We start from the raw sequence: 22,786 nt of genomic DNA on the forward strand, positions 1-22,786 counted from the left end.
TAGTAAAAATGAGGGAGACAGAACTTTGATCCTGAAACCGTTCACAACATTACCAGAGCTTTCCACAAACAGCTGCAGCACTAGAGGAAAGGAGAGCACAGTCCGAGATGGAGGAAAGGCCAGGGCTGGCCAGGCAAGGTTAACGGACTGAGACAGGCTGCGCTCCAGGAGCAACAGGGCGGCTCTGAGTCAGGCATGAACATGAAACACTTGGTATTTGGGGAAGACAGCTCCGGCTTCTGTCCAGAGAATCGAGAACCAGAAACAGACAGACCAGTGAAGACAGCCACCAGGCACCGGCAAGGCACGGGCACGGGGCCCAGGCAGTCACAGAAATGCAAGAGACCTGGTAAGGTATGAGCTCAGCAGGCACTGCCAATGGAAAGAAGCCCACGGTTTACAGTGAGATGCCAGAAGTGGACAGTGAGAAGACACTGTGGAGACTGCACAGCTGAAGACCAGGAGGGGAAGAGGTGGGGGGGGGGGGGGGTGTCACCCGACAAGTCAGCTACAGAGGCAGGGGAGGAAAGAGAGCAGCAGGGAGTGGGCTTGTCTGGCTGGGTCGGGTGTGGCTGTTTATGTGTACAGAACAGAAGATGCTACACACTGTGATGGGGTCTGACTCAGACAGGAAGAGACGTTGTACAGAAGTGAGGAGTGAACCATACCCAAACAACCAACGCTTAGTAAGCACCCGTTAGGTGTATGTGGTTGTTCTGTAAGGGTCATTTCAGTTTTATTTGATGCGTAAGTGCATATGTGTATGTACGCATGTGCAGTACCCATGCAGGCCAGAAGAGGATGGCAGATCCCCCAAAGCTGCAGGTACAAGTGGCTCACCCAACACGGGTGTGAGGCATCAAAAGGCGGCCTCTCTGAGGAGCAGCAAATGCTCAGCAGATGACTGAGCCATCTCTCTAGCCCTTGTTAGGTACATTTTGTTCTTAAGAACACCACAATGCAGAAGAAAGTAAACGATGAAGCAGGAAGGTCAGACTCATCAGCAGTGCACACAAACTACCTCTGTTACATACCTGACCAAGCATGTCAATGACAGATCATGCCGGGGGCAGTAGGGAACATGGACTCATATCAGACAGAGAACTCTTCAATTTACTTGAATTATTAATATATTTTGGATAACTATTTTTCAAGTTTACTCCCATCTCGACCACTCAAAAACCAAGTATGTTTATACTTAAGAAAATGTGGTGGTTTGAAAGAAAATGGTCCCCAAAGGGAGTGGCACTATTAGGAGATGTGGCTTCGTTGGAATAGGTGTGGTCCTGTTGGAAGAAGTGTGTCACTGTGGAAGCAGGTTTTCAGGTCTCATATATGCTCAAGCCACAACTAGTGTCTCAGACCACTTCCTGTTGCCTATGAGTCAAGATGTAGAACTCTCAGCTACTTCTCCAGCACCATGTCTGCCTGCATGTCACCGTGTCACACCATGATGATAATGGACTGAACCTCTGAAAATGTAAGCCACCCCAATTAACGTTCTTTCTTTATAAGAGTTGCCATGGTCATGGTGTCTCTTCACAGCAACAGAAACCCTAACTGAGACAGGAATATACAAAGAAAAATATTTTTATAATTACAAGATAGAACAAACACAATTTTGTAGTCTTTTTTTTATAAACATAATGTTATTAGAGATAATTCAGTTCCAATGATAAAAATACAATTGTCCTTACACTTCAGATTTTCCCCCAAGTGCTGCACAGTTGACTTTCTAAAGAGCTGTTGTGTGCCATATGTTAAGCCATGAATGTCACAGGAGTGGTGCGTCCACTAAGTGCCCTCATATGAACCCTATGAGTTCCACAGCGGAAGGGTCACCCCAGGTTCCACAGTGGAAGGGTCACCCCAGGATTCAGGTAGGTTCACCTGGACTTGTGCAGATTTGTCAAGCACAAAAGATGAATAAATGAACAGTTTCACAATGAATCATTTTTAATCTTTAAGAATACTAGCTGAATGAGGTAAGAGTTTCTGATCTCCAATCTTTTTTCAGGTATTTTAAAAATAATACAGTACTTATACAACAACAACAATAAAAAAATCAATCTCTCGAACCATGAAAGTTCAAAAGGTAAAGATTTCTGAATCCCCAAATAAATCAAATCTTCAGCTAATGTTTCCCACTTGGATGAGGTCACCAACCTGCTGGGCTGCTTCTCCATTCACCAAGTGGGGCATCATGGCCACCTCCCCATTGAGCAGGGGTGGCAGTTCCAGGGGGATCTGGTCGGTCATCATCATGGTGACGTACATTCATGGAGAACTGCCCTCAACCAGCTACCTGCAAGAGAAACACCCATGTTTACAAAAACTCTAAAACCTATGAATGATGGTAACAACCCCACTCCAGAAATCTGAGGATAAAGTGAGATCACATTTTCTAAAATAACCATTTATGTATAAGCCACATGTGCGCTGATACCCACTGAGGCCAGAAGAGGATCACAGCCAACAAAGCTAGAGTTCCAGGCAGTTAGTTGTGGGCCACCCAATATGGCTGCCAACAACTACACTGCAAGAGCAACAAGTGCTTTAACCACTGAGCCATCTCACCAGTGAGAGGGCAATATTGACAAACAGAAACTACAGTGGCCATTATTAAGGTAATGACCGAAACAGAAGATACATCCCCAAAGAACTATACTTGTCATTCACAAAAAGCTTTCTCTTTCATTAAGATCAAAATAATTCCGAAGCACTTAACACAAGCAAACCGAGGTTACTACATAAGCTGCAGCTCCAATCATCAAGTTAAACCACTAAGGAAACTGACAATCACCACATTCTGTTTCTCCTAATCATTTCTTTGAGTCGAACACACAGGATCTCTCTTACTCAGACACTCTTTGGGCTCCTCTGTATCTATGACACACTCAAGCCAGTGGGGCTCACAAGCTGATTCCCTAGTTTACACAGAGTAAATGAAAAAAAAGCTTTTTTCCCTCCCATAATTGCACCTTCCCCCTGTAGTCGGCTTGACAACATACCAGGAAGAAAAGAACAATAAATTTCGAGGGGATCACAGCCTGCTCCATAAAAAGTATGCATGCATTCATGCACTGTAGCATAAAGTCTAGGAGCATGGAAAAGTATGTGTGTGTATGTGTATGTACGTGTGCTTGTGTGTGTGTGTGTGCATGTGGGATAGATAGATATATATGTATATATATTATACATATATATTTTATAAAAATCATACATACCCAATTTTAAATGATTTCAGAAGAAAACTGCCATATATTTAAAGGCCAAAGTTTTATCCTTCATAAAAACTCCCTCGAAATTTCACATTCAAAGCTATTTCACAAATGAATACTTTACTGTTAACGTTCCAGTCAGTCCAAGTGCAACAGCAAATTCTTTAGTGGCTGCCTTGGATTTGTACCAGATAGTTGTAACAACAACAAATGATTTCTTTTCATCCCTGTATACCCCCATTACACATGCCCCCCTCATCTCCCCTACAAGAGGCTCCTTCCTAGACATGTCTGCTGATACCTGAAGGCCACCCAAGAGATGATGTTTTTATTTTAAATAGGTAAAATTTTATACTATCCATTATAACTCCATATTTAAGACCCAGACTAATTATTTAAGATCCAATCAAGGAAGCCCTGTCCCAACTGGGAAGTACATTCCATAATAACAGGTCGTACAGAAACCACTAGGATAGTTACTTGGCAACTACGCAAATGGAAATGTAGCCCAAAGACCAGTGGTCTAGCCTGAAGCTCCTGCATTCCAACCGAGACAAGCCTGCAGATACTATCACAACTGAACTGTGTGATTTTGACTCAAATAAGCAGCACTTGTGTACATGTCTATTTTATTTCTAATACACTGAATTTTACTAGTTTTAAAGGGACAAATTGCTACTTTTTCTCAAATGGACCTCTTTCTTCAGTGTAATGTTTCATTTGATATTTCTTCAGAAGTATACGCTTAGCCAGACAGTGGCGGGCATACGCCTTTTGAACCCCAAGGACGGGCCCGTGTACTCCCAGGTCCGGATGTAGCAGCTCATGGTGTCAGATGGTACCTTCCTGTCTGCTCTTTGTGATTAATGCATGACTTGGGAGTTCATTACTGGCCCATCCCAGCAATGTCCCCAGCCCTCCCTGAGGCTTGCTGGAAGATCAATTTTCCCAGCAGAGAGAAAACTACAGACTCAGCTCCTGCCTAGATTTTATCACCTGCTCCAAGAAAACTGGGAGGCAGAGGCAGGTGGATCTCTGTGATCTAGAGGCCAGCCTGCTCTACAGAGTGAGGTTCAGGACAGCCAGGGCTCACAGAGAAACCCTGTCTCAAAAATCCAAAAAAAAGAAAAAGAAGTATATGCTGGGGACTAGGGAAACAGTTCAGTCAGCAAAGTAATTGCTGCACAACATGAGAACCCATGGAAAAGATGCTGGACAAAGAGGTATGCGCTTGTGGTCCCAGGGTTCCCCAGCCAACTCACCTAATAGATGAGCTTCAGAGAAATAGGAGACCCTCAAACAAACAAACAAGGTGGCAGCACTGAGGGTAACTAACGCCTCACCTGCACATGCAGACACACACACACACACACACACACACACACACACACACACACACACACACACGCACACACGCACACACGCGCACACACACGCACGCACACGCACACATGCGCACACACACGCACACGCACACACAGGCATGGGTTTACGGTGATGTATACTTGGGCTCTTGTTTAACAAGAAGCGTTCTCTGCTCTTTTCCCTTACTCCTCCCATACAGGAGCTTCCGGCAGTTCCAGGAGACAGTGACGCAGACGGTGACTCTGCCTTCCCTCTCTTCCCTTCTGCAGCAATGAACACCACAGTCCTCTCCCACTGAGATGGCACAACCTCCCCTGGACCATCTCCTGGACTACGTGGAACCTGAACTCTGTCGTCGCCCAACAAGGCAGGAGTAAACCAACTATAGGTTCTGCTCCTGTCCCACCTGAAACTTGGAGGTCCTGAATTCCAACCATCATGGAAGAGTACAGAAAAGAAAGAGAGGTTTGGGAAGCTAGGAAAGGGTGCTGGAACAGGTCCTTAATCAGATCTGCTGACAGTTAAAGCTATTTATGCTGCACACAGTCCAACACAGCCAACTAACATTGTTTAAAATGGAGTTGAGTCCCGACTAGATACAAAACTCACATGTTCCAGGTCCTCTAGGACTGAAGAATAACTCAACACCACCACCAAGTCTAGCTCTGACAATTCTAGTTTAAAAACCTTCCTGCTTTTCTTAATGTTGAATAACAGGACCTGCTGTCAACAAGACATAGCCTATCCAGTCCCACCAAGCAGCGCTCTCACACGTGAGTGCCGAACCCAGAGTAGAGCTAGAATACAAGTTCTGCAAGACTAGAAGGTGTAGACCATAAAACCAACTCCTGAAAAGATGCTCTCTGACTTCCACATGTGTCATCACACACACACACACACACACACACACACACACACACACACACACACACACATCTCATACATCATGTATAAAATTTTAGAAAAAACATTAGCTTTATCTTCAACAGACTCTAAGGTGCCAGACAGAGACAGAAGAGGTGTCCACGCAGCCAGCGTCTAAACAGCCACTTCTGTGCTCCATGAGCACACATGGGACACTTGCCATCTGATCAGAATGCAAGGAAAACACAGAAGCAATCCGTTCTCTCCAGATACTCAAGGCAACCACCTATCAAATCGCCCCTAAAATTATTCTCGGACAGAAAGAGCCTAGCACCATGGACCACAGAAATAACAAGAGATGGGCAAGAAGCAGGAGGCCTGTAAAGAATGAAAACATGTATAAACAGAAAATTGGGGATATGCAGTGGTATCTTTTTGGTGAAAGGCTTGCTATCCAGCAGGACTCATTTTAATGATTTGAGGTGGGAATTACAGATTTTCTTCATTACATGGACAGCAGACCATACAGTTTTTAATAAAATGGATCTGGAGCCATTGTTTACAATAGTAAATTCACTCATAAGAAGGTGACCTGCTGAGAATTTCTGTAGCATTTTGGTCTTAGGTACCCAAACAAACTCAGGTCTGTTTTGAGGTGTTTCTTGTTATTTTTTGGCTTATAGAGATGAGTCCTGGCTATGTAGCACAGGCTAACCTCAAACTTGTGCTGTGACTTACAAACACTGTCCACCACCACAGTGTGCTCCTTTGAGTTTTATACCCAGTCTCTCTGTGTGTCCTACATCCGAGGCCCACTCTCCTTCATACATACACACACACACACACACACACACACACACACACGCACACGCACACGCGAATGCATAAGCATGCACACAGTATCAATAATCACTTTCATCTCAGGACTGCACTATAAATTTGGTGTCCTTTACTCTGAAAACCCAACTGTCACTTACATACACAAAAGAGGAGTGGTCTCTGGGTGAGGCCTCTGAAACTCCCCTATACACCTTAAAACACCATCTTCTTTGGCCACCGCTTCCTCATCAGCTTCAAGAGCAGCTAAGGGGCCAATGTGTACTCTCTGGCTAAAGAAGAGGTACACCTCAGTTGAAAAGTCTCAGGAATAGCCACACTAAGGAAGTATTTGTTTACTCTGCCTTCTGCCTAAGAGATGTGGATTTGGGCTAGACAAATCTACCTTAAGACTCTGTACTTCAGTCAAAGAAGCACCACACCCTCAGGGTCTGCCAACAGCAAGGAGATCTCACACTGGAGGATCATTAACCTTTACATGCTACAAACTCCACCAGAAAAAATACACGCAGTAGATTGAGTCTACAGTATTCTCTTCTAATCTGCTGAACTCACCCCTCCTACACCCAAGGTTCCCTCTTCTGTCTTACTCTGACCTAGACTTCCAACTCGAAAGAAGTTGGTCACAACCACAGGCCCTCACAGCCCCTCCCTTCACCACACATCACAACACTAAAGCCACAAGTGCTCTGTACCCAACTAGCTGTGTTCTGAATCAAAGAGGCAGATGCTATGTGAGCCCCTGTGGTTCACAGCCCTTCTCCTAGGAGAGCAAGACCTTGGTTCACTGATAGCCAGGCTACACCCACCATTAGCTCCTGAGCTACAAGAGTGGGGGACAGGCATTCTAGAAATGAAAGGAGCAGCCCTTCGCTGTTATTAACTAATTCCTTTGCTAAAGATGACCTTATTTTAAAATAACCTCACAAAGGGGCGCCAGTTTCTCCATCTCTCTAGGTGTTTGGCTTAGTACTTTTTCTTCTTTCTTTGCACTTTGGCCCTAGCCTAGTCTATGAAACATAAAGGCCAAAATTCATGAAAAACCTGCTTTGCAGAGGAGAGCTGATAATCCATCTCCAGGACCAACTATACACAGGAAGAATATCCTAAAAAGCCAAAGCCCTAAGCACTGCTGGGAGTTCTTCAAATTAGTAACACAATGTCCTGATCCTCACTCAGTAGGCCAATGACCTACATTTCCATACATTAATTCAAGATGTGAGTTAGCAGTACAGTACACAAATTAGTTCAGACGACAAGAGAAAGAGCAACAGAACGCCACCAAAAGAACAAGACAAGGCCACCGGAGCTCCAGGAGCAGGGCCAGGATACATGAGGAGCAAGCAAAGCCAAGCCAGGGCTCAGGCCCCATGCTCGCCTCGCAGTATGCTGGCTCCTATGCTAAGGAGGGAGAGGGTACCTAAGAACCCACAAGTCAGTTCCAACTTTTGCTTCCATGGCCCAATTCCAAATGCTTTTTTTGTTCATTGTATATGTGTGTGCCGCATATGTGCATATGTGTATACATGTTCAAATATGTGTAGGCACACATATACAAGTAAGTATATACACATGTGTAGGTGCATTTGGAGGCTATTTATTGAGGCATGGTTTCTCACTGCCTGAACTTGTAGCTTGAAATTTCTGGCTATTCTATCTAGCCCAACCCACACCAGGCCTCTGTCCCCTCACCTACAAATGCACATTCTAAAAACCAATAAACACAAGGACCTAAAAGGACTTGCAAATAATCTCAGTCGATGCTTCCGAAGTCACTAATGTTAACTTTTAGTACACATATTCCATAGAGCTAGTATCTTTCCCAATGAAAAACAGACTAAGTAGGCACATATTATCAAAGTGACACTTGGAAAGTGTAAAATCATCAGAAGCCAGGGAGAGGGGCTGTGCAGTCGGGAGTGGGGGAGGGCTGTGCAGTTTGGGGGGGGGGGGGAGTTAGGAAGGCTATTAAGGAATTACTATATTGTATCTTTTCTTTTAAACTAATTTAACCATGAGATGGCTGAGATTTTACAAGACTGGCTTCTAAATTACTTCCAACAGAAAAGCAAAACCTAATAAAACCTAAGTTATGATAGACATTTGTGCAGCTGGTTTATGGTTTATGTTACAGTTGTAGTAAAACAGAAAAAATCAGAACCTGACACAGAACGCTGTGGCACTCAAGAAAAAGCTATACTCACGAGCCTCCCCTCGGGTGGTCGCTGCATGAGACTGCCGCCACTCTCGAGGACTGACAGCTTCCCAAGAGCACACTTCCTTCCGTCTCTTTAATAGCACGCTTCAGAAAGAGCCAGCAACCCAGCGAGAGCCTGCTGTGTGGAGCCCTACAACAGATGCTCTATCAAGCACCATCTGCTACTCCATCCCCCGCCCTCTTGACCAGATACTAGTTTTGAAAAGTAAACCCCTGGCTGCTAATTCCGACCTAGAAACTCTGAAGAGGCCCTCATCCTATGAAGCCTTCCCAGCAAAGCTAACCAGGATTTCTGTAGATTTACTTGTATGTATGAGTGTTTGGCTTGCATGTATATCTGTGCACCACATGTGTACCTGGTGCCTGAGGAGGTCAGCAGAGGGCATCAGTTCCCCAGCAGGATTCTGGGTGGTTACCAGCCAATGTGTGGTTGCTGGGAATCAAAATCGGGCCTTCTGCAAGCACAGGTGCTCCTAATCTCTAAGGAATCTCTCCAACCCCTAACCTGGGTTTTTAATATAACAGCTATGGAAACAGCAACAGAATCAATGGGGGATTAAAACAGTATGGCAGTATACCGCAATCTCCACCACCTCCAAATCCTGGGAAGATTTGCTTGTTCATGCACACATAGCTGATTAGACCACTTCCTTGAAACTTAAGAATAGGGCTTTTCTTTCCTGGTCCAGGAGCACTACACTATATCAGCAACCAGTTCAGCCTTTGGAATTCCAGTGTGGCCACCAGGAGCCTGATGTGGGGACATGGTCATTAGATACAAAAGCCCGGAGGTGGTTCCATGAGTTTCTTTGCACTAAATCTCTCCTGCACACTTTGTGTGATCATAAGGAAAGATACTTGGGACAGGTAAATGCTCCCCTTTGCCGTTTTAGAAACCAAATCAACAGTTGCAGAGAAGAGAAAAGGACATGGACAAACAGAGAAAGAGGGGGACTGTAACTGAACTTTTCCCATGATCCACTGCTGAAAATAGCTCCAAGGACGGGGGTGGGGGGTGGGCAAGGGACACTTGATGGGGAGGCTGCCCCAACATTGACTACAAAACATGAGTTCTAATCTAGGGTTTATCAGTAATTGACTCTAAAGTTGAACAGTTAATTTTGTCTTTTATAAAGTAACACAATTAGAGATGAGTCCTTCAAGTTCCTTTCTGCTTGTAAGAAATTACGTGTTTAACATCAACTCCCTGCCATGCTTACTTGATATAGATTAAACTAAAGCTAGAATCAAAAAGGAGAATCTGAAAACATACTGCCTGTCTTACTTGTTTAGGAGTGCCCTCAGCCTCCTGATTAAGAGGGAGGAAGAACTTCTCTAGACTGGTGAAAAACCAAAACGCACTAAGCACATTGGGCTGGCGGTTGCTGTGGTTTTATGCCAATGAAATCTAATTTTACAGCTGAGCTCTACAATGTGCAAGAAAGACGCTTGCCATGGCTTGCCACTTGAATGAAGGAAGGGGAGGTGATAATTGTTCATGCAGAAAAACCTCTTGAGACATGAGCAGCACCTGGAGGTATGTGCCCAGCTGGTTGGTTGAGGCACGAACAGTCTGGAATTTGCCTTCTTGTCTGATATGTGTTCATTAGTGAAGTCAAATCACAGTTGTCTGGGGGAAAACCTTAACCTTAAACACTTCCAGCTTTTTGCATCCAATTAGAATCACAGGAGATTTGAAAAAAATCCTGTGAAATAGGGTTCTTCCCATTAAAAATAACTCTATTGCCGATCAAATGAATGACAAGCTCCGGAAAACTGTCCATTTTGCTCCTGAGAGAAAGGACTAACTAACTAGCTGGCTGTGCAGGCCCTGTCTTCAGCAATCCACACATCCATAGATGTGGGCTGGGGACAGATCCTAGCACGATCACGGTCCTAGGGTCACGCCTGGCATGTGAGGGGTCAGGACAGTGCTCACAGGTGCTTCCCCTTCTGCACCTTGGCTTTGAACACTTCCAAGTGGCTTTGCTTAAATCATGCACAGTGTAGTCATGGCAGAACTCACAGAGTTACTTGGGAAAAGTACTGTTTTCAGGAGGAAAAAAAGTCCAAATATGAGTCTCCATTAATATACAGAGATGGCTTTCGGAGCACTTCCCACATGCCAAACCTTTACAGAAAAAAGGAAAAAATTACATCACTATATACACACAATCTCCTGCCCTCAAATCCACATATCAGACAAGTAGCACCTCAGTCTGCAAATATTAACTGAAGGGGGACAGGAGCTTATCTACAGAAAAGTTTACCAAAGCTCTGTTGGTTCTGTTCAGTTTTCAAACAGTGTTTAAGCAAGGTTGCTGGCGTAATTAGACAGTTTTATTGGAACACCTCGATTCCAGGTCCCCTCATACCACAATAACTGCCACACCCCTCCCTGACATCCCAAGGATCACAGCCTAGCATCACAGGAAAACACTCTAGCACTTTGAGCCCTTATCACATACACCCAAGCCAACTTGGGTGCATACTTTTTCCAAGGAGAACAGTAAGTGAAAACTTATTTTCAGTGAAATGTGGAATTGTATGTACATGTCCTTATACTTCTTTCCACAGGACAATATAAGGGAAGTCAGATAAGGTCGGTCTGAGAGACACCTTGGAGCCTGCTGTGTGGGGGTGAGGGGGGCAATGGAGTCAGAAATTCTATGCTGTCTCCCAGCCCCAGCTCATGCCTTAGCCAGCCTGCAGATACAGCATGCCTGGCACCCTGAGAGCACTGTGGCAGGCCCTACTGTATGTCAGCTCTCTGGGTACTGCTGCGCAGGCTCCCTGACTCTCACTCTCTCTACCTGAGTAAGTATCGTAATAAGTAACTGGTTCTTGAACACATGACTTCGAGGCTGTTTCATACAGCCCAAGTGCATTTTATAGCTCTACCAGGAGGCCTAGTATGAATTAAGCTCATGTGTAAATCATCTCATTATCTACCTGGGTACTACCAACCAAGCACAACACCCTTTCAAGTGGGGGAAGGAAGGGGTCTTGTGAGCAAAATCAATGGACTGCTTTCTGGGAGGGTCTGGAGGAGTTCCAGAAGATCCCTCCAGCCTGCTGTCAGCACGTCCGTCTTTCACACTGATTCCATGTGGCCTCACAACACTCATGTGAATGGTCAGCACTACTCTGGTGACAACCAGGTCGTCTGCCCCAGGAGAAGCAGACAGAGGGCAGGGGTGGCCGGAGAGCCAGGGCTCCCAGCGGGCTCCTGGAACACTGAGGCTCTAACAAAACGTGTGAGCCGCTGAGTGGAACACAGAAGACAAAACCCAGGAGTGCCGAAGGTGAATTCCCAAAGCCAGCCTAAGAGAGTCAAGCTCTCCTCCTAGCCCCGTCCCGTCCCTTCCACAATGGCAACTGGCTTCCAGGCTCGGGTGAACCTGTGTCAGACAGGGATTTCACCATTACACAGCACGTCTGAAACACCTGAAGGGAAGCTAAGCAAATCCAACATACGGTAACTTGGCCTAGATGGTGAAAACTTAGAGCAGAGGATGGAGAGAGAACCCAGTGGGTAAAAGCACCTGCTTTTATCTCAAGACCTGAGGTCTATCCCTGCAACCAACATGGTGGGTGGGCAGGACGAGTTCCAACCTCTGTCTCTCTCTCACACACTAAATAAAATATAGTATGATTTAAAAAGACTTAAGGGCAGAAAAAAGGCAGAAATCAAATTATAAAGGACGAAAGCCGTGGCTTCTGCGGTGACAAGGAGGTGTGCTGTCATTAAACATAAGCCAAATTACAGGAGAGGGGCAGCTCGGCAAGTTACCGATTGCTACAAAAGTTCTCAAGATTTTAAGGCCTTTTATTTAGTACATAGAAAAAACCTTGCATGTTTCTCTCTGTAAGAAACAAAATAATACTAACCCTATTCCACAAAGGACTTAGCCAAAAGGCACACTCTAAAATTACATCAATGAACCTGACCAAAGGTAATCAACCCCTGCCTAACAAATACTTGCCACTGTGCGTCAGGCCCTGCTGCAGAAGTCTAAAATAAAGGCCAGAGGTTAAATGACATTGCAGTGAAACACTACCCGGGATTAGGTCGGAATCAATCCGCACTAGACACTTCTGGCCAAACTCCACACGTCTGCAGACCTCCACTCAGTCTGAACCCTTCATCTTTAAGCCCCATTGTCTAAATTTAGCTTCCCAGCTGTGGCCTCTTTATTGTCTTTGAAATCTGACAGGTGTTGAAAAGGTAAATGTCTGCAGAGCATGTCCCCTGTCTTAATCTTCATTTTAAAATAATATTTATTATTTCTCATTGTATGTATGTGTGTATGTCTGTGTGTAGGTTTGTACATCTGCACATGGGTTAGATCTTCTGAGTTAAAGGAGTAAGCCGGTCCTCCTCAAGAGCAGTGTGCTCTCGACCACTGAGGCATCTCCTCCAGCACCACGGAAATATTTTGTACTGGGGCCCAACTTCATTCCCACAGCCTTTGCGCCCGCCAATCTGGCAAACGTAACTCTCACAGCTCAACAGTGACTACTACAGAGATCCACATTTGTCAAAACCGAGTGTCTGTGGAGGCCCAGGCACTGGTACATCTGCAATGCAAACTCTACACCCATCCCTATCGCTCTGAAATCAGACTCACACCCTCCATTAAAAGCAAAGATCGGCATCACAGATGTCAAGACAATCACTACTGTGTGGGCATTCCTGGCCTCTCACCTGCTCAGATCTCTGCACCCTCCCTGGCTGTTAACTTGAGCCAATTTGAAATCTTGCAATGATTTCATTAAGTATTGTCTAGGGTCACCCCTCTATTTATATCATTCAAAGAACCCAAAAAGAGTTTTCCTGGGGCATAAAGAGAACTCTTCAGACAAGAACCTCAAGTTTCAAACACAGACAAAATGATCAGGAAGACATTGAAATTCACTTCCTAAAGTAGTGAACTAGCAAAATCTAAATACACCACAGCAAACAGACTTGCATTCAGCAAACGCACTGTGGACGAGAGACTTCCCTTTCATTTTTAAAAATAGATTTAACAGGCATATTAATTTTCCACTGGCCACTATAAATAAATGGAATTCCAAAATATCTTTCTTTGCAAGGGACTTCTAGCCGGGCACTGTTCGCCTGACCCTAAGTGGAAAGCGTATTTACATTGCCCAGAGGCTGCATTGTGAGCTGTGGGAACCACTTTTCACAGACCTCCCATTCAAAGGAGGGCTCCACAATAGGTGCTTACACAGGAAGCAGGCCTCAGCACAGAGCACCTCTGCAGTTCCAGAGAACTTTCCAAGGTCGCCAGGATGGTGAGCCACTCCAAATGCCATGTTCACAGGTCCTGGCTGCCTACACTTGTAGACTAACAAAGCTGGTGGTGTTTACTGCAGTTCTCGGGAATCCCGTCCAAGGTGAAAGCAAACCTGGCGACGGGGCCGTTTCATTTTTCTAGATAAATCTCTCAAGGCATCATTTCGCTTTATTAAAACACACACACACACACACACACACACACACACACACACACACACACACACCCGGGAAGATAACTCAGTCAGTAAACTGCTTGCCTTGAAAGTATCAGGACCTGGGCTTGATCCCCAGAACCTACCCTATTTAGTGAGCTGTAAGCCAGTAAGAGACGTTCTCTCAAAAAAGAAGGTGGACAGCCTCTGAGGAGCAACACTCAAGAGCTCTCCGGCTTCCACATGTGTGCGCACAAACACACACACACACATTTTTGAAATGAAATTTAAAAATTTAAAGCCCTAAGCCATGAAATTATTTTCTCAAATTCAATAAAATAAAAAACACTTTTAAGAAGCTATTCTTGTTCAAAAAAAAGGTTGTAATGTGTAATATGCAATTTAAAAATTAAAACTTTAATGCCTAAAAAGTGTAGCTTCTAAAGCACAGTCTGCTTTATTTGACTGCAAAGCAAAAATCCTAATTGTCATGTTACCTCAATCAGAAAAGCATACATTTTCAGTAATACCATAGCAAAAGGAACCAAAGGTAACGGTGGCCACGTCAACATAACTATCAAGTGCATCTACCAGGAGGTGAAAATACAATCAATAAATCTGGTCAACTAGGATTAAATTACTATTACGACTTCTCCCTCTACACACGCTCTACAGTTATTACTCTTTCTCATAGGCAGTCTATATCTGTAAGAAACATTTGATTCCACTTTCAATACCTCAGTTTCTCAACTTGCAAAAGAGAAGTAATGGCCACTCCCTAACAGTAAGATTTTGAGGCCATAAAAAATGATGCAATTATTGGGCAAAAAGGGCAGCTCATCTGGCTTACTTTCCTCATTTCTCAAATTAAAGTAACAGATTTCTTGCCAGCCTCAGTAAACAACAGATCCCAGGAGAGCAACAAGATCACAGTTAGCATACACAGAGTCTCCACATTTTATAGAAAACTGCTTCAGGCCACTACTCTATCCCTGTCAATCAGAAATCATGTCTAGGATGTGTGCATGTGTGCGTGTGGTGTGTGTGCAGATGCACATGAACGTGTGTGTCCATCCATGCGAAGGCTCCACCTACCTCTGCCTCCCCAGCTCTGGGATGCAGGCATGCCCCACCATATCCTGCTCTGCTTATGTGGGTTCCAGAGCTCATGCCAAGTATTTGCCAATGGAGCCATCTCCGCAGCCCAGAAATCCTACCTCCCGCTGGCTTCAGGAAGCCACCATGCAATGGGAAGAAAGCAAACCAGAAATTTCCTGAGGAGGTACTCACAGCATAATGCTCAGGGAAATGCACACAGTTGGATTATATAAATTATGTAAAAGACTGACCTAAAATAGAAACAAAGTGTTGACAAGCTAACCTACTGGCTAATGCAGCAATGACTGAGTTATGGTTTTCCTTTTCTACTTATACTTTTATGCATATATGAGCAGCTATAATTTGTATAGTGATAAAAATTAACTTTTAAAAACCCATATAACTCAATTACTTTGCACCATGTGATTGTTGGCATTTTAGTAATGGAATACTCTGAAATGACCATTGAACAGAAAGACCTGGAGGAGCTTGTTTATGCAAATCTCACAGAACTAACTGGCACCATTCAGTACTGAGTGCAGGACCAACAATGGCTGAACATCTGTGGTTAAGTCATGGTTTGGGAACATTCACAAAACCAGCCCTTGGGTCATCTTGCTGAGTAATCCCTAAATTAGGCATGCTCACTAGGACCAACCCAAACATCTAAAGGGGGGTGGTAGGTGGGGCTCATTCCCCAGGCTTACTTTTTTTAGATAACCTGATCCATAAAAGCCTCCTCTTTTTGCCAAAACAAATCAGACTTTCTGGGTGGAGTATGCTCTGTCAATCAAGTGAGAACCGGCTAGGACAAAACTAAGAATAGAATCTGCTACATACTTTAGCTACAGCAGCTTTGCTAGTCCCGAACAGCCACAAAAGAGCTCAAAAGCTCTGGCTGAGAGACACAAGAGGGTGAGGTCAGAGATGTTCCCGAGAGTGAGCAGGCCTAGTCCTCCAGCACGGAAGAAGCCACTACCCAGTACCCCATCTCAGCAGATTCACCCCACTCACCGGCCCTCTTTCAAAACCTTGTAAAACTATCTGTCCCACATTTTTGTCCCATGTTCCCATATGTAACACACAGGCACAATCTTAAAATAGAGGAAAGTATGAAGCAAGTTCTAACTGTTCATAATCACACGCTCAGGGACAACCCTAAACAAAATGATGATGTGAGCTTGTCAATCTTGTTTTATTTGTGTGTGTGTTACACACACATTAGTGTGTAGGTACATGTACACACACACCCATATACGAGCATGTAGAGACAAAAGCAAGCTGTCTGGACTTCCTCTGTTACTCTCTACCTTCCCACCCAGATACAGGGCCTCTTACTGAATCCGAACCTTGCCTTGTGGCCTACACCGGCTGGCCAGAAAGCTCTCTGGATTGGTCTTTCTCCAGTCCACAATCCAGGGGTTACAAGCAAATGTATCCATCCCTGGTTTTTTGCTACAGGCTGCAGAAATGACGAATATTATTAAGGCAGTTCCTTAATAATATTTGAGAGCTTTTTACAAGGGTGCTGGTGTGGTGATATATTGTGTACCCTAATAAAATTTGCCTGAAGATCAGAACAAGCCACTAGATTAAACATAGATACCAAGCAGTGGTGGCACACATCTTTAATCCTAACACTTGGGAGGCAGAGGCAGAGATCTGTCTGGATGTCTCTAAGTTCAAGGCCATACTGGGCTACACGAGATTAATCCAGTCTAAGAGAGAAACAGAGCCAGGCAGTGATTAAAAGTGGCACACACTTTTAATCCCAGTACGTGGGAGTCACACCCCTTTAATCCCAGCACTAAGAAGGAAGTGATACAGTTGTGCGGAGAAAGGTCTATAAGGCGCGAGGAGACAGGAACTAAATAAAGCCTTTTCAGCTGGGGAGCTTTCGGCTGAGGACTCAGAGGCATTCAGTCAGGGGACTCGTGGAGCTGGCCAGGTGAGACATGGCAGTGGCTTGTTCCTTTGTCTCTCTGATCTTTCAGCATTTACTCAATATCTGGCTCCAGGTTTTTTAATTAAAAGACAGTTTGGCAACCCTGTGTTACATGCTGGGGACTTAAACTTGGGGTCTTACGTTTGCACAGTAAGTGTTCTTACCCAATGAGCAACCTCTGCAACCTCTATCTTTATTTTTTATTTTTTTTTTTTTTTTGGTTTTTCGAGACAGGGTTTCTCTGTGTAGCTTTGCGCCTTTCCTGGAACTCGCTTTGTAGACCAGGCTGGCCTCGAACTCACAGAGATCCACCTGCCTCTGCCTCCCGAGTGCTGGGATTAAAGGCGTGCGCCACCACCGCCCGGCTTATCTTTATTTTTGATGGTTATGGCAACAAGACTGATAACTTCTGAAAACTAACACTGGAGACAGAGCTCAGTTGGTGGAGCCTCTGCCCACAGGAACAAAGCCTGGATCTACCTTACCACAACAAAGGCCAGACCAGGTGATGCCTGCCTGTTGTCCCAGCACTCAGGAGGCAGAAGCAGGAAGATCAATTCCAGGTCATCCCTGCTACACACTGATTCTGAGGACAGTCTAGACTACAAGAGATCCTGTCTATACTAATAGCAATACTAATACTACTAATAATAATAATGGTAATGATAATAATAATAATAAAAGACCTAAGCAAGAACTGGCTCCTAAGCTTGGCAGAAAGGTGGAGGAAGACACTAGGAAACAGATGGTACACTGGTTAGCCCCAGTGCATGTGAAGGCATGTTTGTTTTCTTTGGAAATGATACTACACTGGAATGACATATCACTCATATGCATGCATCTCTTAGGGAGAATTATGAATGAACTCTATGAATTAACTAGAATACAATTATGCATCTATGTCTACCATGTATGCAAGTTTCTGAAAAGCCAAAAAGTTCATTCCCAATCTCCCTAGAGCAAAAAAAAAAAAAAAAAAAAAAAAAAAGGCATTTCACACCTCCTTCACAACTAGCTCATACCAACAGTCAAATGCAAGGATACTTGGCCCCAAAATACTTCACCTTGAGAAACTAGGTATGATCCTGCCAGTAAAATTATTAATAGAGAACCAGGCTGGCAAAACGTCTGGCATGACTCCAGTGCCTTGTGCATATGAAGGTAAACATAGAAGCGAGAACAGCTGGAGGCTGGGACTACTTCATCCATGCAATGAAACACTATAGCAACTGGATGGCTGTCGAGAGGAATCTACTACCATGGCACAGCCATTCGGAGATGGGCGGGCTATCACGGCACAGCCATTCGGAGATGGGCGGGCTACCACGGCACAGCCATTCGGAGATGGGCGGGCTACCACGGCACAGCCATTTGGAGATGGGCGGGCTACCATGGCACAGCCATTTGGAGATGGGCGGGCTACCATGGCACAGCCATTCAGAGATTCAGGAGTTAACACCAACAAGGCTCAAGCTGCCGGCCTATCTGTGTAAAAGAGTAGGGACATGCTGACTTTCTCATGGAACGGGTATAGGGTACTAGGGAGGGTGACTGCACACCTATGATCCCATCACATCAGAGGTAGAAGCAGGGGGTCACAAGATCACGGTCGCCTGAACACACAAGAAAATCCTGTCAAGAAAGCAAGGAGGTTGAAAGAGAGGGGAAAAATAGATGGGGGAGAGAGGAGAGAAAGGAATGAAAATGAAGAGGAACAAAAGAAGACAGAAAAGGTGACAGTCTTCACATTAACGAAGTGGGCGAATGCACATTAACGAAGTGGGCGAGTGAAGCTTTTATCTTTTCTTAATGTTTCCTTTTTCCTTCCTGGCAGTGCCACGGTGCCCAGAGCCTCATACATGCTAGAGGAGCACTCTACCACTGAGCCAGGCTCAGCCTTAGAGACTCACCCAGTTGCCCAGGCTAAGTTTGAACTTACACTGTAGCCAAGGCAGGCCTTGAACTTGGAATCCTCTTGCCTCAATGTCATGAGTAGCTAGATTACATCTCTGCTTTACCAGGCCCAAAGTTTTGGGGCTGGAGAGTTCACTGATCAGTAATTAAGAGTACTTCTTGTTACAAAGGCCCAGGGTTCAATTCCCAGCAACCACATGGAAGCGTACCACCTCCTTGGGCACCAGGCACGCACAGGCGCACAGATGTACATGCCGGCAAAACACTCACACACAGAAAATAATAAAAAAATTAAGTATAAATAAAACAAGAGAAGTTTTGGATGGCGTTTGTCAGGAAGGGAGGAGAGGCTGCACTGTGTGACAAAGGGGACAATCTGAGAAACTGGTCCTTACACACCTGTGTGGTTTTGACACAGTACACACTACAAACCCAAGTGGTACAACTGACTTTACCGAGTACAGAACAAACCTGGACTGCCTGCCATGGGCAAGAGAGACACGATGGTAAATAATTGTTTTTCTGTTATTTTTTTCTATAATCCAAGAGGGCACACATGTGTCATGGTGCATGGGCAGGTCAGGCATCTGTCCTCACCTTGCTTGAGACAGGTTTCTTCTTCCCAGTTTGCATATACAAGTCTAACTGGCTGACGAGCTTCTCGGGAGCCTGCACCCTTAGAAGCAGGCCCAGCACACAGGGATGCTGCACCCTTAGAAGCAGGCCCACATTGATAGCTCATTTAACTTTTTTTCCTTTCTTCAATAAATTAACCTGAGCTTAGTATAAATTTTTATTTTACAACCTTTTTAAATGTCTTTAATTTTCTACTCTTTTGTTATAACACCTTAAAACACAAGCATATTAGCAGCTCTATCAAAACCATGGTGGGAACACAGCTCAACAGTAGAGCATTCCACTAGCAACTGCCAGGCCCTAGGTTCAATGCCCAGTTCTGCAACAAAACAAGACTTTCTTTCTTCACATCCTTATTCTGTAAGCTTTGTCCTGTTTTAAAACTCACTAAATTTAACTTTGTCCCATCTAAGTCATGAGCACGTGCATCAGTTAGCCTAGGCCCAGGGGGCCTGGATCAGCAACATCACCATCCTCTACTTCTATCTGTCCACTGGGGCGGGGGTACCTTCGAGGCACTCACACACGCAGGGCTGCCCTCTCCTGTGACAAGATGGTCTTCTGGAACAACTCCGGAAGGATCACATGGGTCTGTTTACACCTCATCACCATGGAATGTGCCATGACATTTGGTAGCTAAGGGGTCACTAGGCAGGGGGAACTGTTCAGATCCCTTGAATCTTATGGGACCTCCACAGTTGCAGAGAGCATCTTGAGGTAAAATCATCCTGGCAAATGTTCTGGTGGAAAGACGAGAAGTGAAGAAAGGACATCTGAGGAAAGACAACCCTATTACAAAACTCACCCCAACTTCCAGTTCTGAATCACTGGCTGTCAGCCCACCTCCCCACAGAGTCCACCTCCCCACACACACAGCCCACCTCCCCACACACACAGCCCACCTCCCCACAGAGTCCACCTCCACACACACACAGCCCACCTCCACACACACACAGCCCACCTCCCCACAGAGTCCACCTCCCCACACACACAGCCCACCTCCACACACACACAGCCCACCTCCCCACAGAGTCCACCTCCCCACAGAGTCCACCTCCCCACACACACAGCCCACCTCCCCACAGAGTCCACCTCCCCACACACACACAGCCCACCTCCCCACAGAGTCCACCTCCCCACACACACAGCCCACCTCCCCACAGAGTCCACCTCCCCACAGCCCACCTCCCCACACACACAGCCCACCTCCCCACACACACACAGTCCACCTCCCCACACACACAGCCCACCTCCCCACACACACAGCCCACCTCCCCACACACACAGTCCACCTCCCCACACACACAGCCCACCTCCCCACACACACAGTCCACCTCCCCACACACACAGTCCACCTCCCCACACACACAGCCCACCTCCCCACAGCCCACCTCCCCACAGCCCACCTCCCCACAGAGTCCACCTCCCCACAGAGTCCACCTCCCCACAGAGTCCACCTCCCCACAGAGTCCACCTCCCCACAGAGTCCACCTCCACACACACACAGCCCACCTCCTCACAGAGTCCACCTCCCCACACACACAGTCCACCTCCCCACAGAGTCCACCTCCCCACACACACAGCCCACCTCCCCCACAGAGTCCACCTCCCCACACACACAGTCCACCTCCCCACACACACAGCCCACCTCCCCACACACACAGTCCACCTCCACACACACACAGCCCACCTCCCCACAGAGTCCACCTCCCCACACACACAGTCCACCTCCCCACAGAGTCCACCTCCCCACACACACAGCCCACCTCCCCACACACACAGCCCACCTCCCCACACACACAGTCCACCTCCACACACACACAGCCCACCTCCCCACAGAGTCCACCTCCCCACACACACAGTCCACCTCCCCACACACACAGCCCACCATCCCTCAGAGTTCACCTCCCCACAGAGTCCACCTCCCCACACACACAGCCCACCTCCCCACACACACAGCCCACCTCCCCACAGAGCCCACCTCCCCACAGAACCCACCTCCCCACAGAGTCCACCTCCCCACACACACAGTCCACCTCCCCACACACACAGCCCACCATCCCTCAGAGTCCACCTCCCCGCAGCTGTTGGTGAAACAGCTCGCCATGGAAGATGTGGATGTTAAGAAAAAATGCACCCCCTTCATTGAAGGGCCACCTGAGCCACCAGGCAAGGACCATAAGGTTTGTGAACCTCCCAGACACTACTTTAAACTTCAAAATATGTGACAAAATCCAGTCTAAAAAGGAACTTCACAAATTTCAGTTCTGACTCAGACTTGCAGAATATGTAAACATCCCCCATATTCCAGAGCTTCAAAATATCACAACCCAGAATTTTCTTTTATTACGGCATGTCCTTCAGTTAGTTACCCCAGGATTTCCTCTCTCTGTCAGTCAGTAAGATGTACTTACATGGAACAACAGGAAGACAAGAGTAGTTGAAGTCGGAATTAGAACTGTGCCTCAGTCAATGAAAACCAGGAATGGCTGGATGGGTTACGCCATGCTGGCCGAACGGTGTCCTGTTTTGAAAAAGCCTGTCACCTACTCCTTCCTCTCCAATGACGCTAGTAACCATGGCAGCACCCTAGCTCCGAAGGGAATCAAGTCACATTTACATTCGGAAAAAGTGTAGGACCAGTTTATCTTGTCTGCTCTCTCTCTATCTTTTCCCTTCGGTCCACTTTGTCCACCAAAATGCAGGCCACATAACTCATTTCCAGGATAGCCTTCCACCAGACTCCCACAGACACCACTGAGCAGTGATTTTTGACGCAGAGGTCAGAAGAGCATCCAGGGAGATGGAACTGTTGAGGGGACAGTCCCACAAAACAACTGTTTTGATTGTGGTCTCTCCAGGTCTGATACTGGGCCTCCTGTCGGCAGAACCAAAGGGGGTGCAGGTATGAAACGCAGACTCCTCACAGATAAAGCTGGAAGATCCACACAGCAAAAATACTTTAACAATAAAAAAGAGGGAAGTACTGATACATGTTACACGACCCTTGGAAAAATTTACTCAAGGAAAAAAGTCCACAAAAGGCTACACATTAAATGATCCCCACTAAATAAAATGTTCAGAGTATGCACAGACAGAAAGAAGACCATCTGGGGTTGCTTGGGGCTGGGGTAAGAAGCAACTGCTACTTACAGAGTAACTTACTAACACATACAGAGTTGATTTTAAGGCACAAAAATGCTCCCGAATTTGATACCCTCAACGAGCACA

The 22,786-nt window shown here is 45.9% G+C and overlaps 1 protein-coding gene across 3 annotated transcripts in view; it reads right to left on the minus strand.

Annotated features, from left to right (window-relative positions):
* The window catches only part of Fndc3b (fibronectin type III domain containing 3B), a 309,891-nt gene that overhangs the window by 232,055 nt on the left and 55,050 nt on the right, over nt 1-22,786 (minus strand). For all 3 annotated transcript variants that reach the window (XM_052730002.1, XM_052730000.1, XM_052730001.1), the window contains exon 2: nt 2,167-2,305. In XM_052730002.1, coding sequence (XP_052585962.1) covers nt 2,167-2,277 — 111 coding nt within the window. In that variant the 5' untranslated portion in view covers nt 2,278-2,305. The remainder of the gene's footprint in view (nt 1-2,166; nt 2,306-22,786) is intronic.

This window comes from Peromyscus californicus, unplaced genomic scaffold, assembly GCF_007827085.1.
Source record: "Peromyscus californicus insignis strain IS unplaced genomic scaffold, ASM782708v3 Scaffold_9__1_contigs__length_137607984, whole genome shotgun sequence".
In the NCBI taxonomy this organism is placed as follows: domain Eukaryota; kingdom Metazoa; phylum Chordata; class Mammalia; order Rodentia; family Cricetidae; genus Peromyscus; species Peromyscus californicus.